We start from the raw sequence: 19,017 nt of genomic DNA, 5'->3' as shown, positions 1-19,017 counted from the left end.
TGGGATAGCAAAAGATTTCTTTTTTTTCAAAACTCGGTTTATTAGCATTTTTTGTAAGAAGAACAATTTTCAGTGCAATTATGATTTGTGTATAGGATAAAATAAAACATACGCATACATACATCCACACACACGCGTAGACCTAAATACATACATAAATTCACTCCACTTATTCCAAAAATATTATTGTGTAAAACAGATGTATGCAACAAACATAACATCATCTTCATCGTTTCTTAGTATATAACAGGGATGATCACAGTAGTACCACAGTCCAGTCAAGTCTAAGTCAAAGGTGCAAAAAAAAAATTCAAAAAGAGAGTTCAATCTTAGAAAGTTGGAACAAGGGCAGTCCGCTTCACTGAGGCACACTGTGGAACTGTAATGTTTCTGTGTGGTTAAAAAAAGGCTGCCAAATTTAAAGAATTTAGCTGAGAATCCACGTAGCTTGTGCTTAATTTTTTCTAGCCTGCTAAAATGGAGAGCATCTCTGCTCTAGGACTCACATGAGGGAGGAGAAGCAAACTTCCAGCAAAGTAGGACTGATCGTCTAGCCAGTAATATTAGGAAGGCTTCAAAATCTGCATTGATCATTTGCAGGGTCACTGTGGTTGGCATGACTCCAAAGAGGGTTATCAATACGTTTGGGTCCAAGGTCACACCGAGAACCCTGATAGTGTCCCAAAGATGTTTGACCAGTAGCCCTGGAGAGACGGGTAAGAGCCAAACATATCAATAAGAGAGGCTGGAGCTATTTTACACATGTCACTCTCAGCGAGGGCTTGAATGTTTGATTTCAACTTACAGGGGCCTGCATTGTAAAGGAGTTGAGCCCAAAATGGCATCTAAACTGGTTCCACATCTTGAGAGTAGTCTTGACTAGAATATTTTTTACAGTATTCTGTGTAGATTGAGCCATTAGATGTGTACACCAGAGCTGCCAGTTAGTTTGGTGAACACAAGGCCGCCTCCAATCTCAACCACGCTGGGGCACGGTGTAAACTGTCAGCACGCAGCCAGTAGTGGAGTATACGGAGGTTGGTTGCCCAAAAGTAATAGTAAAAATTAGGTAAGGCCATTCCCCCTAGCAAGTTCCCTGAAGAACAATTTTAGAATAAAGATTGGGATACATTGAAATAAAGAAAATTTTGGTAAAATATTCATCTTTACTGACTTTATCCAGCCAGCCTCAGATAAAGGAAGAAGTGAAAGTCTTTTTAAAAGATTTTGTCACTGGACCCCGAGATCTTTAAATTTGTTGTGGACTACCTTGAATGTGATTGTTTGGTGAATAACTTTATGAGCGGCAGCATTTACTGGGAATAGTTTGCTTTTATCCAAATTTAGCTTGTAGCTGGAGATTGAACCATATGAGTGAAGGAGCAAGAATGCAGTTGCAGAGGAATTGTATTACCAACCTGGCCCGGGAACGCCTCGGGATCCCCCAGTCGGAGTTGGTTGATGTGGTTGGGAAAGAGAAGTTTTGGGTCCCCTGCTGGAGCTGCTTCCCCTGCGACCCGACACCGGATAAGCAGACGAAGATGGATGGATGGATGTTGTGCATAAAAACTGAACTGCAAATTCATGAATTAGGGTCACATACGGAAGTGGGGTTTTATTAATCTAAACAAAAGACACCATGTTGAGTGCAATTTATCATACATTTTACTGTTATTAATTCAAAAAGTTTTTAATTTTTTTTTAAATTTAAAATTCAATTTACAACCCATTCAGTCATCACAGTCCATGAACACATAATTAATACAGAATGTGTAATCTAGCTGTTTCTGTTGACAGCGTCATGTTCTCATAATGTACATGCAATGGCAAACCAGAAGAGGGCTGCATTGGCTCAAGGATCATCCAAACCTGTGCACGTGTGTACAGCTTCCATCCCTAAAATTTTTTACTCACAGTTGTGTGTGCTCTATTTGTCAAGGTCACAAATCCCTCACATAACCGCTGGCCATTCCCCTTGACTTTACATAACAAAAAAATAGACAGAGAGAACACATTTAAATGGAGAAAAAAAGGCAAAATAATGTATCTGAACTTACTGGTTAATGTTAATCAGGGATTCTGTGGGGAAAAGTATGTAAAACAAAGACAGCTTTTACCGTCAATGAAATGTTTAGAAAAAAATAAGTATTAACAATAAGTATTTTAGTGTTTTGTGTCTTATCACATATTTTACTTTTACTTGGTTTATTTAAAGAAACTGCATAAGGTAACTAAGATCAATTTGAGAATAGGACACAACTAATTTATTCAACATCTATCTAAAAATTACAGGAAGGTCATTCTGTATGTGTGTGTGTGTGTGTGTGTGTGTGTGTGTGTGTTGTGCACATAGCTCTTGAACTGTCAGTCCGATGAATTTCAAACGTAACAGGTGTCTTGCTACGGGCACACGTAGGCCTAAGTGCTTAGTTTGATGTTGTTTGGATTAGAAATGCAACAGATATCGTTAAATATATAGGTAAAAACTATTTTAAAAAACAAACCTCCAAAACTGCGCACTGACTGAGCAGACCAGAGACAGAAAGCAATGGAGCTTTGGCAGCTGAAACGTGACACATCACAGACCCACACAAAATTTGGACTGTCTTTGATTTTGAATATACAAACGACAATTCCCGAAGTTAAGGACGTTTCAAAATCCTACACATGCAAAGCACAACCTGCTACAGAAAACAGGCAGACAGAGCGTGATGCAATCTTATTATTGTTATATTATTATATTATCTCATAATTATTATTGTATTATATATTATCTGTATATGTACACTGCCGGTCAAAAGTTTAGGGTTACTTAGAAATTTCCATTGCACTCCATTGTAGACAGAATTCCAGCTGAGATCAGTTGCATTGCTTTTTAACCAGTGCAGTAGATTACATTATGTGCTTTCATAATTGCAAAAGGGTTATCTAATGTTTTTCTAGTTAGTTTTTTAAAAATAATATCAGATTATTACCTCTCTGGGAACAGTCACCTTGTCGGGTGCCACGGAGTCCGGTGGGGCACAGCCCGAAGAAGCTACGTGGAACCTTTTTCTCCATCCCCGGGGCCCACCACCTGTGGGAGGAACCGCTGGGGTCGGGTGCGCTGCCACATGAGTGGCAGTGAAGGTCAGGGCCTCGACAGACCAGACCCAGTGGGCAGAGGCTGGCTCTGGGGACGTGGAATGTTACCTCTCTGTGGAAGAAGGAGCCTTAGCTTGTGCGGAAGGTGGAGCGCTACCAGTTAGATCTGGTTGGGCTTACCTCTACGCAAAGTCTCGGTTCTGGAACCATACTCCTGGATAGGGGTTGGACTCTGTTCTACTCCAGAGTTGCGCAGGGTGTGAGACGCCGGGCGGGTGTGGGGATACTCACAAGTCCCCGTCTGAGCGCCGCTGCATTGGAGGTTACCCTGGTGGACGAGTAGGTTGCCTCTCTACGCCTGCGGGTAATGGGGGGGAAAACTCTGACTGTTGTTTGTGCACACGCATCAAACAATAGCTCAGAGTATTCAGCCTTCTTGGAGACCTTGAACGGAGTCCTGTATGGGGCTCCAGTGGGGGACTCCATAGTTCTGCTGGGGGACTTCAACGCACACGTGGGCAATGAGGGAGATACTTGGAGAGGCGTGATTGGGAGGAATGGTCTCCCTGATCTTAACCAGAGTGGTTGTATGTTGTTGGACTTCTGTGCTAGTCATGGATTGTCTATAACAACCCCCATGTTCATGCATAGGAATGCTCATGAGTGTACTTGGTACTCAAACTTTTGGCCAACATATTTGGTGGGAAGGTAACCTGCACATCACGTGCAGACTTCACATGCAGAATGCTATATAACAGCAGGGGGACTCTATTCCTTCAGGGCACTGTGCAATGCAAGTAAAGTTAGTTTAATGTTTGACATTTGTCGGTTTTCGCGGATGTTACATTCAATATTTCCTTGTCAAAGGATGATTGATTTCCCTCAGTTTCCGGGTATGTTTAAGAGAAAATTAAGACAGGTTTCACAGTTATTTTGAACTCAAAATCACCAAAAATGAAGATGCAGTTAAGAGTGCAAAGAACTGAACGTCTGGCCAATGTTGCGATCACAATAGACGTACTTAGGGTAGTTGCAATACCAGCTATTTCAATCTTTAATACCTTTTTTGCGGTTCAACATAGAAATCTCAAGCCACTTACATTTTAGAGAGGGAGATAAGGAGCTATTGAGCGTAACACTCACGAAAACCAACAACTGCCTAACATTAAACTTTACCGCAGTATCGCAGAGTTGAACCGAGCAGACACAGTTTTCATCAGACTCACTCTGGGTTGGGTTTATTAAATCTATTGCTAACTCAGAACACTAATAGGCTAACATTGCCACATCGCCAAAATACCCCTGCAAATCAAATTCTCTACTTCACTGTTAACCGTCAAGCCACTTGAAATGAACACCTCCTATGTTGAAGTGTTAATTTATTTAAGATCATGTGACACAACGTGTCTCTCTCTCTCTCAAACACACGGTGTGGTTCTGGTGGTTGATGAACACAGATAGGTGCTGATTAACTCATAAAAGGGGCCAGTTGGGTAGCACACTGCCATAAGTCCATGAGGCTACGTCTGATTACTCCACATTTTCATTGTGATATTTGTGACATTGTGATTAGCCTTCTTTCTGAATCCCCCGTTCTTTGTCAGGTAATATACCTTCCTCTGATGTAGAAGTAGCCTACACTGTAGGTCGGTTGTAGGCTTTACTGTGGAGTTGCATATTAAGGGGTTTGGGGTCCTTTAAGTAATTCTGGGGTACAATTTGGTTTTGAAGAATTCTACCAGCAGCAATACCACATGCCAATCAATCGGCCAGTTCCAAACAGGCACATCTTCAACGGGCACTGCACTAGTTACATTAAAAACAAACACAAAATACATAGTGTCTAAAACAGCAACTTTACAGATTTGTTCATTGAAACAGTTTCCTAATTAAATTGATTACAAAAATTTAAATTTGGGAAAAATTACATTTCTCTTAAAATATTTGCAGAGTATTTCAAGTAGATACAAATTCAGACAAAGGCCAGAATTATAAAAGAAAAGAGTATACAATTTAAAATATCACATTGAGGCATACAGTAGTACTATTAATTAGTAGTACATTGCTGATAATGAAATGAGTAATCATGTAAGACAGGTCATTTTATTTGCCACTTACTAATTGAAACAAATCCCGGGAATCAATCTCTGCCCACTACCTTTCATGAACAAAAGAACAGATGTGCAGCCAGTCTACCCTGTCTGTAAGGCACACTTGCATTATACATATGAATGACTGGTCTGAAAAAAAACTAGCTATTGAACAAATGTGCCTTTTATTTCACCTTTCATTAAAAATCCCCCCATGTTTAATTAGAAAACACACGCCACACTTGAGATAAGTCTGTCACTGGCTGAGGCTCAAGGTATTCAAGCTTGGCAGGATTGGCTGTGCTCTGCTGCACACTGAAACACATGAAAGGGATGATGAGACGTATGAAGAAAGTATCCTTGCTTCCTTCATATGTACTTACTTTAGAAATTATTGTTAAGGCTTCCCTTTCTTCCTTAGTGCTATTTAGTGTTTTTATTTTTTGCTTTCAATTAATTCATGAAATTTTATAATGCAAAATAATGAGAAATTTACAAACAACGCAGAGTATTTTTACATACAAATCATATCTGAGAAGGACACAGCTCTTAAGTGACTCAAGACCAGTGTGTTTTCTATTACTACTTGCTGTGCTGTCTAAGACAATGGATGCAGAGGTGCAGCTGCTTGTTTATGCCACCTTTTGTTTATCCAAGAGTAATTTCACTATATTTTACATGTGAACAAATACCTTTATTTAAAATGCTGTTGAAATTATTGAAATGCATAAATGTGTGCCGTTGTTTTTTTTCATGAGAGTAATTTAGACAGCAATCAAACATTTCCTTAAGTGCCAATCCATAGCATATCCTACAGATATAGTTGTAGACCATTTGTTGTAAAGGAGCTCTGGAGAGGCAGAGAGTGGATTTCTGGCAAACCTTCACCTTCCAAGGTGCATGGAGAAATGAAAATTATACTCTTAAGAAGTGTGTAATTGAGCTCTAGGCCAGAGTCATTCTTTATAAAGATCTGGTCCTCACTGTGTGTTGTGAAGGGCCAGAGTCTACTGAACTTGAGTTAGACTTACCACAAAGTATGCATGCCTGCTGAGGTTATTACAATTATTCCTAAAGGGCACATGAATGACTGAATCAAATATTATGGCAATCCATCCAATAGTTGTTGACACATATTAATAAAAAATAGAAGAATGTCAACTTGCTGGTGGCACTACAGGAGAAGCGAGAGACCAACAAAATCAGCAGAATGTACCTTCTGGGGACCATGAATGTATGTACAACAATTTTTTGACAATCCATCCAACAGATGTTATTTAGGACAGACATTTCTTTTTTGCCATACTATCAGTGTGGCTCTAGTGATGGCAACGTTCTTTCGACAGATGCAGAAACATTCAGGTTTGCACTAATGTCTCTAGAGAAATTGAATGGTGTGTTCGACAACATAGCACATTGTGTGTACACAGCACGAGCTATTCAGTTTATGGATTTATCAATAGTCTTCATTACTGGTTTATGTTCTTACATTGATCTTTTTAGTATTGGGAACAAAATGATTTTTCAGGCACCACTGTCCAAATTTTTAAAGTGACATACAGGGAAATATTCTGGTCTGCCCTCATTACACACACCACGATAAGAACTGAACTGTCATTTCAATGGAGTTGGCAGCAGACTGTATTTTGTTACTGTGATTATTGTTGCATGTGTTTAACACAGCCCACCTCCCAGCTCTCCCATCCTTCTCAGTTCAGTCTAAAAGGTGCAGTACGATACAGACATGAGGACAGACTATCATCTCTCTTCCTTACAGGTGAGTGTCAATGTTTTCCCAATTTTCTTGTAGACCGTGGTGTGGAGTATCATGATAAGTATTACAATAAAGAAACCTCTTTTTTTAACTGAATTTAAAAGACCTTGTTTGAAATGCTAACATCTATTTATAAGCTAATTTCCAGTAACCAAGCTGCTCCTCGTAGGATCAGAAGGAGAGATGCAGAATCCTTCTGAACTTGTGACATTTTAATTGTGGCTTTTTTCAGAGTTGGAGTAACTATGTCTTCTAAATGTAAAAACAATTGGAACTTCTTGCGTTGATATTTTATATTACAAAAAATATCATCAACCTGTGTATATCAACATCGTACTAATATTAGCTTTTTGTGTTCTCCAGTGTTGCTGCATTGTAAAATGTGTAACCACCAAGGATTAATTTGATCTGTGACATAACTAATAGAGGACTGTTATCTTGATAAAAATATTTTTGACTTTGATATGATTGATATTTATATTATTACCAAGTATATAGGCAAAATGTTGTACACACTAAGTTACAGTTTAATAAGACTGACAGTAAAAGTAAACACAAAGCTTTTGCAGTAATATTGAACTAATTATTTTACCTGTTGTGAAAATCACACATGGGAACTAGATTTTGTGGATAATGGCAAAGAAGAGGTATTGTACAAGAATGAATACAACTGTATGATTTTGTGCAGATGTGATGTTTCTAACATAAACAGTAAAATCAGAAGGAAAAGGGAACAATAATGTGTGTGGAGGGAGGAAAGGGAACTTTCACCCGCTTGATGATAGGATGTTGTGAATTTAAATTAAATCGTTTATTAACCATAGTGACGTGTGTTGGTCACACTCAACAAGTCTACAAGCCTTTCCCGTCACCACTGCACAGTCCCTGTGCTGTTCATTTAAATCTATTCCAAGTCAGCTGGAACATCTTCTCCCTGTTTACACCACTGGCACTGGCAATTTCCTATTATTCTGTTGATATATTTGATCTATTCTATGTGCAATGCACAGTCCAGAAAGGTCTATTTACAAGGATGTTGAAAACCTGACAGTTGTCATTGATGATATAATAGAGTGTATCTCAATTGAATTGTGTATGGGGAAAAATAGACAAATGTAATTGTAAGTTGTGTGTATAGGAAACCAGGATCCAATCTTACCATATTGTCAACTATATACGTTGGGATTTCAACATTGACCTACTAAATCTCAACAAACACAAATTGACGGAAGAGTTTATTGAAATTTTTTTTAGTTTGAGTCGTTTTACCAACATTCACAAAACCAACCAGAATAACATGTAATGGTGCCACTCTGATAGATAATATGTTTACAATATGGAAAGCAACTCTTTAAGTGGAATACTGATAAATGACATAAGTGACCACCTGCCAATCTTTGTGATTCATGACTGTAATTATAGTGAGAAAAAGGAGTGCAATGAGAATAAATTGAAGAGAATAAGAACCAAAGAATTCATGATATTGGGAAATCATATAATAAATACGGATGTTAAAACAGTAACTGATAATGAAACAATTGAAAGTGTCTATGAAGGTTAATTCCTGGGTGTTGTACTTGACCACAAACTGTGCTGGAAGCCCCACAATAAATATCTGTGCATAAAGATGGCCAGGAGTATTGGTATATCGATCAAAACTAGATACATATTGAACTAAAATACATTACATACTTTATACTGCACACTTATTTTACCATATCTGTTATATTCTATGGACATTTGGGGAAATTCCTACAAAAGCAACTCACAAAATGTTGCAAAAAAGAGCAATCAGGATAATAAATCACACGGGGGATTATGAGCACACTAATCATTGTTTTTTAATTCACATTTGCTGAAATTTATGGACATTGTTACATTTAAAACTGCACAATTTATGTTTAAAGTTAGAGAAAATAATTTACCTTGGAACATACGCACAATGTTTAATGAAAGAGATGAGGGTTATCATCTAAGAGGACATTGTGTGTTCAAGTGTTAACTACTGTTGTGTGTTTTAGTTTGTGGGGTAACCTTATGGAATGGACTGAACAATAGCATCAAATAGAGCCATAATATCAGTATTTGCACTAATATACTGTATACATACACAGTATATATATACATATGTATAAATATATATGTGTGTACACAGTATAAATATTGTGGTTTTAATTTTTTTGTTTAGTCTTGCAACATTGTTGATTGTTTGAGATAAATAAAATAAAACTAAATTATATCAAGATCTGTGTTGATGAAAAAAACATCTGGGTTGGCTTTCCACACCAAGCAAAGAGATTACATTTTAGATAAAACAACTACAGCGGAACAAAGGCTTTTCAGGCTCACAGTGTTCCTATGTCAAGCTGAAATTTACAGCTGAGAGATTAACTAATGAAGAGTTACCATGGAGCACTTATTGGTTCAAAACAAACCGAATTCTGGGTGGTTTGTCAATTTTTTCACAGTTAATGTACCATAGAGGAGTGTAGGCCAACTGCAAAGAAATGCCTCACTTGCTGTACTAAAAAGTCAGTCTAAAACACACATTACTTACAACTGTATCTGTGTTTTGACAGGCTTGATTTGACCATGGACAACAGCAGTTTGGGATTCCTCGGAGATGCTAACATATCTCTTCCGATTGAACTTCAGTCTTGTACTACATTGAAGAACCAGGCCTCTCGCATTTCTCTGTATGCCTTCCTCTCTGTTGGCATTGTTTGCACAGTGGTGGGCAACTTCCTGGTAGTCTTGTCCATCGCTTACTTCAAGCAGCTGCAGTCCCCCACAAACTCCTTTGTCATGTCCCTGGCAGTGGCTGACTGCCTTGTTGGCCTGGTAGTGATGCCGTATAGTATGATTCGGACTGTGGAGGGATGCTGGTACTTTGGTGTTCTTTTTTGTAAGCTACACTCTAGCCTAGATGTCATGCTCTGCACTGCCTCTATATTTCATCTCAGCTGCATTGCTTTTGACCGCTACTACGCTGTCTGCAATCCGCTTGTTTACTCTTTAAAAATGTCCCGCAGTCGGGTAGCTCTCCTTATTGTTGTGTGTTGGGCTGTTCCCATGCTCATTTCCTTTGGCCCCATAATGCTAGATCTCCATGTTGCTAATGTAGACATCCTGCTCCCTAAAGATGTATGCGTGTTCTTGGTCAATCGCATTTATGCTGTCATGGCTTCCTTGGTAGCCTTTTACTTGCCGATGGCTGTCATGCTAATAGCCTACTGGAAGATCTTCAAAGCTGCCAAACGTCAAGCCAGGCAGATCAGCGCCATGGAAAGCCAGATGGCTAGTGGAGTGGGCAAAGACTCAAGCAAGAAACAAAGACACCGAAACACTATGAAGAGGGAAAGAAAGGCAGCAAAAACTTTGGGGATAATTATGGGAGTTTTCCTAATCTTTTGGATGCCCTTCTTTACAGTCAACATTGTGGACCCGTTCATTGATTACAGCACGGAGGTGGTCGTCTGGGATATATTTTTGTGGCTAGGATATATCAATTCATCTCTAAATCCCTTCCTGTATGGTTTCTTCAACCGTTCCTTCCGTAGGGCATTCCTAATGTTCATTGGCTGCAGGGTATGCTTGCATGGGTCCTCCCCTGGGATGGAGCTGTCGCACACTAAGGAAAGAGGCAAATGAACGTGCAGATGAACCATGAACTATACAGTGTATTTGTGTATTTGTTGAAGGCATACTGTGTAAAGCTCACTTAACAGTAAGTGCTGCATTTTTGTTAATCAATGGCTCTATTCAGTGCTCCAACCACCTTTTTGTCAACATCGTGGGAAAAAATTGTTTAACGAGGAAGAATTATGATGAGATAGATAATTAATGATTTGGGACTGCCTTCGACCATGATGCATGCAATCAGCTTCATTGCTTCCATGTAAAAGTAATGTGTTTTGTGGCACAACATTTAGGATTTTGTAACAGAAAAACGTCTAGTTTGAAAAGATTTTTCAGTTCCATTTTTCAGTAAATTATTTTTGGATTATGTCATCAAGTTTGTCCATGTGTTGCTTAATCTTAGACAAAAATCCAACAAGAAAGTGGCCAAGAACTGAAGGAATGATTTGACAAGATGGCCATCTAGTTATCGGCCATCCAGGTAGTGGCTGTGTATTCCTATATTAAGTCTGTTAGCATACTCATAGCTCTATGTTGAAGTATAATCATTCATGTGTATAGAGTTATAATCAAAACTGTGGCATGTTCATTATTTAATCATTGTCATAAAAAAATTTAATAACAATTACAGATGGCAGAACAGATAGTGCTTAAAAATTGCTACAGATGGAGAAAAAAGTCAATCTACATACTAGTGAGAAAGGAGGATCAAAGTATATCACAGATATCTATTCTTTGAGATCTTCACAAAAGGACGAAGTTTCGGACGATGCGCAAGATGTTTTGAAGAGGTCACTTCAAAGGGGTTCATGAAGCTCATGAAGGGGTTCAGATATTTTGACAGCTGTTGGCAAGCTGCTTTTATGAGCTGAAATGTTGCATGAATGAACAATTAGAAGTGCAGCAACAATTTGGTCTTGTGCATTTCGGTGACAACTCATGCGCTAATAAACAATTGAATGTTTCAAAATTGAAACATAGATAGTTGGCCCCCTTTACTGGGCTCTTGTCAAGTTTAGCTCAAACTTTACTAATTCCAACTACACCCAATCCCATTGTTTCTTGAGGTGAAAAACTACAACAGTTAATGCCCAATTTTTCATTGTGAAATACATGTCAGGACAAATAAATGACAAATAATTTCCTATTGTATTTATGTCTGTCACATTAGATGATGATGGATTACATCTTTACAAGAATGGAATTCATATTTATGAGTCTGAAAACAAATAGCATATTTGAAATGTTATGTTAATAATGTTTATGCTATTAAAATTCATCCTATTTCACTTCACTAATTTTACCAATTTACTAATTTCATGTGATTTAATTTGTGGTGACACTGAGGTACACAAGCAGCATAGAGATTTAGTATGAACTAAAAATCTTTTGCTTTTCAATGTGTGCTATTAAAATGAAGATAAGATAAGGAATGATGGAAAGAAGACAAATGTTTAGCACTTTTAGCAAGACCATCTTACTATAATACTCTGTACGGCACCTTGAACCATCTCTGTGTATAAAACGTGCTTTATAATTAAAATTTTTAACTTTTTTCCTTGCTAGTGTGATTGTTGTAGTAAACCCACGGTCATTGTGAAATCATAAAGCAGGATTACTTTTTAAAACATACTTGCTAGATGTAGTCACTGGGTAAAAATAGGAAATGATTGTTCTTATGAAAAGATTGCTGTCTCAGACAGGAGAGACCAAATTCAGGAGTCACAGCACAGTTTAGCCACAGTAAAAATAACAGAAAGTAATATGAGACCTCAAGCTGTTGATTGCTGGATAATTGACGTGTGTGTGTGTGTGTGTGCGTGTGTGTGGTTGTGTGTGTGTGTGTGTGTGCCTGTGTGCATACTCACAGCATGCTTTTGTTATTACAAAAAGGCCTGTGGCTGGGTTTGCTCAGTGGGTAGTGCAGGCGCACATATATTTAAAGGTTTATGCCTCGACGTAGAGGTCCAGGGTTGGACCCCGACCTGTGCCAGTTTCCTGCATGTCTTCCCCTGTCTCTCCCCTTTCTCACCTGTCCTGTCCATTGAAGGCAGAAAAGCATCCCAAAAAACTTATCTTTAAAATACACTAGGCCTACTCCACCTTCATTTTTAACGACAACATAGAAGGTTATTTGTTCTGTCATAAACATGTAACATTTAGCTTGAATTTGAAGAGTTTATGGGGAAATGACCACAATGTGTTTATACTTAACAAAACTAGAGACATGAACCATGATGCTTTTACTACAAAAGCATGGGTTGTGTTATGACATAATGATAGACAATGCACCCTGTACGATACCACAAAAGGCCTTAAATCCATGAATGAACATTTAATAAATTAGGATTTGATCTTGCGCAAACTATGACTTAATTTATATGCACTGATGCAACTGATAAATTGTACATTTATGTAAAAAATAGATTTTTTATATTTGTCATGGTATTTTGAAGATGTTTTGGTATAGGGCTAATAAATACATACCTGTAGGTGTTTTAATTCACATTATGGTACATTAGAGAAATACCAACATTATAAATACAATGGAATAACATGGCTCCACTATACACCAAATCACACAAATATATGGATCACTGTTATATTGGTGGGATGCTGCATAAATCAGTGTTGTTGTCAGCAGTATGTTTTTGTCCACTTAGTGTATCAGTTCTTTATGGGGTGTCCATTGATAAAAACTCTTTTCTGTTTGCTTTCATCACATTTTCTTTTATCTTCATGGAGATTTTTTTATGGCTTTAGTTAGTTTTGGATGATTTGAACAATAGAAGTACAAATTGCAACACATTCTTGGACACTTGGTTGTGTGACTTTCGCGTTCAGCTGTTTGACTTTCCCCTAAAACATTTAAGTAAACTCTTGGTGGAAAGAGGCTAATAACAGGAAGTAATTGAGATGTATTAGTGTTAACAGAGTCTCTCCCTCAGTTTCTCTACATTGCCTGCAGCTCCAGCCTTATGTGAATGTGATTGTCACTCTCTTTGAATTCCTAAAATCTTTATTTGCATGTTTTTGTTAGTCGGCCTATTCTCACTAACCTGTTCAGATTGGGATGCACACATGCAGATCATATGGGTTTATTTCCATCAATTTCATTGTTATTTTGTCTTAAAGAGTCAATGGTTCAACAGTTTTTTTCTCCCGTTTTATTTCTCTTTTCATCTTTTATAAACAAACATCATAAAATACCAAAAAGCATGTTCATTTCACATGAGCACTCACTTGGCAATGCAAATTACAGTTATGCGCAAGTAAACACGTGGATTTTCATTTAAACAAGTGTACATATCAATTTCAAGTTAACTTATAAATCCAATGGTTAGAATAAATACTATGCAGCAACCTTTATTCTTAGCTGGCTTCTTATTTTTAACAATGCTTTGTCCAAATAAAAAAATGCAAAATGACATGTCATGTTTTATTCTGACATTACATTTGATTTAATCCAAACATTCTAGCAACATAAACAATTGCACTTATAACTCTTATTTCACTCTATTAAAGTTGTCAAAATCGTAGTTCTTTGTTTAAACTCAGCTGAATATCAAACAAAGCAGTCGCCAGTCATCACATAGTGTCAGCCAGCTAATAGTTGAAGACACAAACACTGTCTGGTATGAATTTTCAAGAATTAAGAAGTAATAGTGAGGCTTCAGTTAAATGTCTTATTGAAAGGGAGTATGCCCGTCAACTGAGGCCTGCGTACTGTCGATGTACAGTGCTTCCAAGTGACAGCGGACAACTAAGTCCAAAGACTTTGCTACTTTTGTGTCCATTTCAAAAAAATGGCTTCAAGCAGCTCACAAGATGTTTCATCTAAATAATCATGATGAGAATGAGGCTTTGAGATAAAAGTTGAAGTCCTGTTTGGGCTGGGATCAAGCCATCATTCTAAGTCCACATCTTTAACTAAGTTTTGATTCTCAGATGTTTTGTGAACATATAATTATATCCTATCACAGTTTTTCTTTCACATTGGTCCAATATGCCCCTTTGAACATAAAAAAGGATTCTCTAGCGGCCCTCTAAATGTCTGTCTCTCTCAGGCCATAGCAGTCTGCCAGATCATAGAACTGATAACTGCTCTGCTCACAGGAGTTGTAAATCCCCATAGAGACTGTGTCTACTATATCAATCCTACCCACTGCAGGTGTGGTCCCTTTTCCCGGCCCTCCCTTAATTTTATTTGACAGATTGTTCACTTTCTCTTTGAGCTGGAAGGAAGATTTTTGCAGTGGAGGAAAGAGGCTCCATGTCTTCAAACCTAGCGAGCGCCCTTTCCCCTTGTGTAACAAAGAGCTGCCACAGGATTCATGCACAGCATAGCCATGCTTACAGTCTTCTCTCTGCTGCCTTGTCCTTCCCTTGACAGCTGTCCGCCACCTCTGGTCATAGAAGCGACGAAGGACCCTCTTTTTCTGTTTACACTGGCACCTGAGGAGCCGAGTGAATGCCCGCTGGAACTCTTTGCTGGAGCAGGGGTAGATCATTGGGTTGATGCAACTGTTAAAGTAGCCCAGCCAGAAGACCACCTTGAACACAGTTTCAGGTGGCTTCAGTGCTGGAAAGAATGCACCTAGAAGAAAATGGAGCCATCACAAATATTTGTGAGTAAATGCACAACACAAGAACAGTATACTGTTTTCATTTTCCAATTAAAATCCAATAACATTTTTACACTTTTTCAAACTCATGAATAGTTGAAGCAAAATGTAGCTTTGTAGCTAAATTAGCGGATTGTAGCTAATCTGGAATCAGTTTAAACATAAAAATAAATACCTATTTGAAATAATTGGATCTTAACAAATCTATTTGACAATTAGTCTGTTTTGTATTTTGCTATCACTAAGTCTATTTTTGAAATGTTTTATGTTTTTGAGGAATAGGAAAGCATTGTCGACGTGAACCTGAATCTGAAACAAACAATACATTAAGCGTATTTAGAGGTCTACTATGCATGGGTGGAAGTATTCAGAACCTTTGCTTAAGTAAAAGTATATGTTACTGGGTAGTTTAATTTATAATATAACATCAGGTTTAATAAACTCATGTGTTTTGTGTGCAAAAATCTTTATTTGTAAAGTAACTTGTAACTAAAACTGTTCCCGTGGGGCAATTGGATTACAGCTGGCAGTATTAAAATATACACCAAACAACAGTGGTGCATATTTTAGTGGATTAAAAGCTGCAATATTTATTTCTGAAATGTAAAGGAGTAGGTAACACAAATGTGTACTTAAGTACAGTACTGGTACGATGCTTATGCTACACATATATTAATTTGTCATCCCTCTGACAGTAGTGTATTTGCTGCATTATTTGTGTGATGATTTATTGTTAAGCAGTGGCGTGCTGACATTGTGTGGACTTTTATTAACAGACAGATTATGAATTCAACTATTTTTATGATGCTTTTGCTTGAGTAGAATTTGTGATGATGATGGTGTGTTATAAGTGCTAAGTACTTAAATTAAATCTTGAGTGATATAAATTGATACACATGTACATTAGGCGGACTGCTAAAAATATAAAGTGGATGTAAATTTTCCTGTGGTGTAATCTTTTTCTGAGAGGATAAGTTAGAATATACACTTGTCTTGTGAGGTTTTTGAATGAGTCAGCACAGACACATTCTAGCAGTACCTGAATCTATGTGTAATGCATTACACTGCCTTGGCTTGGTTTATTTAAAGCATGTCTTTGTCATTAGTGTTGGTATAATGGAAAATCCAGCAATGGACAATTTTAAATATTTCCGGTATTAGCTATCTTTTGGATGATGGAGCATTACACAAACAGCTAAGACTTTTTTTGGATTGAGGCCCTTTAACGTTCTTACATGTTACATTACAAAATGGTAATTTACTATTAATTTGAACATAAATGTTATCTTTAAAAGGTCAGTTTTCTCTCGCTTACTTGTCTGGTTATTGTTGTCTCCCCCGGATTTGACGCAATTAGTTACCCAGGACACAGAGGCAACATGTCACAGTGCTAATGTCAAGTCTGCACTGCCGAGGCCCAGAAGTCCTTTTCATATAAATTCTGTTAGTACAATGTAGGAATATACGAAATGGCTTGTATGTGATTTTCTATGTAATGGATATACTGTATGCTGTTGTGACATCAACTACCAACAACATACTGCGCAGATGACTGTACCATTAACTCAGAGACAAAACTGTATAATAAAACAGAGTCCTCGCTCTTACTTGAAACCTTTTCTGCAGCATGTTTGTAACAGTATTTTGAGTGTATAGCATCTGCTACATGACTCTCTTCTGTAAACCAGGTCTGGCTCAATATGGTAAAAGATTAAGATGAATAAAGTGATTAAGGAAGTAATGGCCTCTATTGATTGTTCTCATTGAAATGTGTCACCTTAAAGGCAGACAGACAGTGATGACCCACTCTGACGCAATACCACAACACCATAAGCATCAACAAGTAATATATTTTTGGTGTTTAATAGCCTTTTAGAAAACAGTATCATTTAAGTCTGATGTTTGCAAGACATTTTCTATTTTATATCTTTTCTGAGGACGTGATTTGTTTTTAAAGTTCACATTGGCTCATATCGTAGTACATGAATGAATCAAGGAGTCTGGGGACCTGTTCACTTTCTCAGACAAAATGACTTGATGTGTCTTTTGTGTGAGCAGACAGAATCCTGATCAGTATAGTTACAGAGCTTAGGGAAATATGTCCTTGAATTTCATAAAAAGACCAAAACCAACAATTAATTAGTCGATCAATACTTTCTCCCCCAAGCCCAATTCTTACGACTGAAATCTTCAAAAACTGTGCGTGGATATATATATATATATATATATATATATATACTGTATGTACAGTACAAGATTCCTTTTGGCCCCTCTGAGCTTTCATTTTCTCAAAGGCTGGGCAGGATACCCAGGGCTCGTTTTATACCTATTGCCACCATGTATCTGTATCACTGTATCACCATTTCTACCCACTGGAGGACCATAGGCAGGCTGAGGGAACGCATATTAATGTTAAAACCTCATAAAGTGAGATTTTCATGCCATGGGACCTTTAAGGTTATAATTATAATCCATCTAAGCACAATAGCTCCAGTAAGATTTTGAGATTAAGAAGAATCTATTATGATATTGATACATTTTTCTTATGGACAAGAATTCTCCATTCATTCATTTATTGCAAAACACTGTACTGTCCATGAGACCCAGTGTATTGTATTGTAAGTGTATTTGTTATTTCTAAGTATATTACACACAACATGCCTTTAAAAAAAAAAGTAAACTATAAACCATACCTTTATAAAGGTTGAATTTATGTCAGCAACTAATAATGGAAAACCACACAATTATAAACATTGTTGACTAATTCATACTAAAAAGGTAACTCTGTGAAAATTAAATATAAAAAGTATCTTGCTCTTTATTCCAGAAGTATCTAGTATTAATGGGTCTAGTGCACAATGAGCAAATTGTGTCGGCTCTCAGACTCCTCTGTCTGCATTTGCATCATCACGGCAAAAGAGCCTGATAAAAGTACATGTCTGCATCTCAGATAACGGTTACTCATTACTGTAATGATGTGTTTCAACAAAGTACTTATACTCTGTCTGAATGACTAAGTATGGGTGAACAGGGCACTCTTCAATTAGTCATTTAGGAAACAAACAGCAACCCCCCATAGGAGAATCCATAAAACACGTTAACACTGTATTGATCCCTACGGGACCTTTGTTTAAACTAATTCCTTCGGGGAATTGAAAGATCAGGGTCGGATTGCAGAGCAACATGTCTGAGGGGATTCTGCAGGACAGATGGTTTCTGGCAAGAACGTTTTATTAGGGAGATAAGATTTATAAATGTATGCTAAAATGTCTGAGATGTCTGAGGTGTTAGCAATCACATCACATCCATTAAGATACTACAGATGATAATGTATTGATCTGTATAACAAAACTCATTCTTGTCTTTGCTCATTTTCACAAGAGGAGAAGGAGTATCTCTCTTGGACTTCTGGATACAAATAAACTTGGCCTTTTCACTCCCATTGAGTAGATAAAGTGATTAGCAAGTCCCATTTCATTGCTTGCTCTGCAGGCTCTCTGTAGGCTTTGCTGTAATATTAATTGTTAGAATAAATCTGTAGGTGCAGCCTGAAAGAGAGCGCTGTAAGTGCTATAGTTGATAAGATACCGGTGATTTATTCTTGATGGCTTTCATAATCAACTATGTGAAATGTATGCTAAATTATAATGTATGAGGCCACCAAGTGTGTTTGTGTGTGTGTGTGTGGGGGGGTGTGGGTGTGTGTGTGTGTGTGTGTTGGGAATACTAGTATGAGGGGCCGTTAGGGACTTTACTCAGAATTACCTCTCACGAACACATGTGAAATGCTCTTACATACACTACT

The 19,017-nt window shown here is 37.7% G+C and overlaps 2 protein-coding genes across 2 annotated transcripts in view; one reads left to right on the top strand and one right to left on the bottom strand.

The window, feature by feature from the left end:
- Positions 1-9,540: 9,540 nt before the first annotated feature.
- On the top strand, positions 9,541-10,684 carry LOC117960588 (5-hydroxytryptamine receptor 4). Its single transcript, XM_034898574.1, has one exon. It carries the CDS (start codon positions 9,541-9,543, stop codon positions 10,597-10,599), a length of 1,059 nt encoding a protein of 352 aa, XP_034754465.1. The 3' UTR covers positions 10,600-10,684.
- Positions 10,685-13,877: 3,193 nt separating this feature from the next.
- adra1d (adrenoceptor alpha 1D) overlaps positions 13,878-19,017 on the bottom strand; it is an 8,091-nt gene continuing 2,951 nt past the window's right edge. Inside the window, exon 2 of the mRNA XM_034857278.1 lies at positions 13,878-15,184. Within this exon, the coding sequence (XP_034713169.1) occupies positions 14,634-15,184 (551 nt within the window). The 3' untranslated portion in view covers positions 13,878-14,633. The remainder of the gene's footprint in view (positions 15,185-19,017) is intronic.

This window comes from Etheostoma cragini, chromosome 2, assembly GCF_013103735.1.
Source record: "Etheostoma cragini isolate CJK2018 chromosome 2, CSU_Ecrag_1.0, whole genome shotgun sequence".
In the NCBI taxonomy this organism is placed as follows: domain Eukaryota; kingdom Metazoa; phylum Chordata; class Actinopteri; order Perciformes; family Percidae; genus Etheostoma; species Etheostoma cragini.
This window is presented reverse-complemented; position numbering and strand designations above follow the sequence as displayed.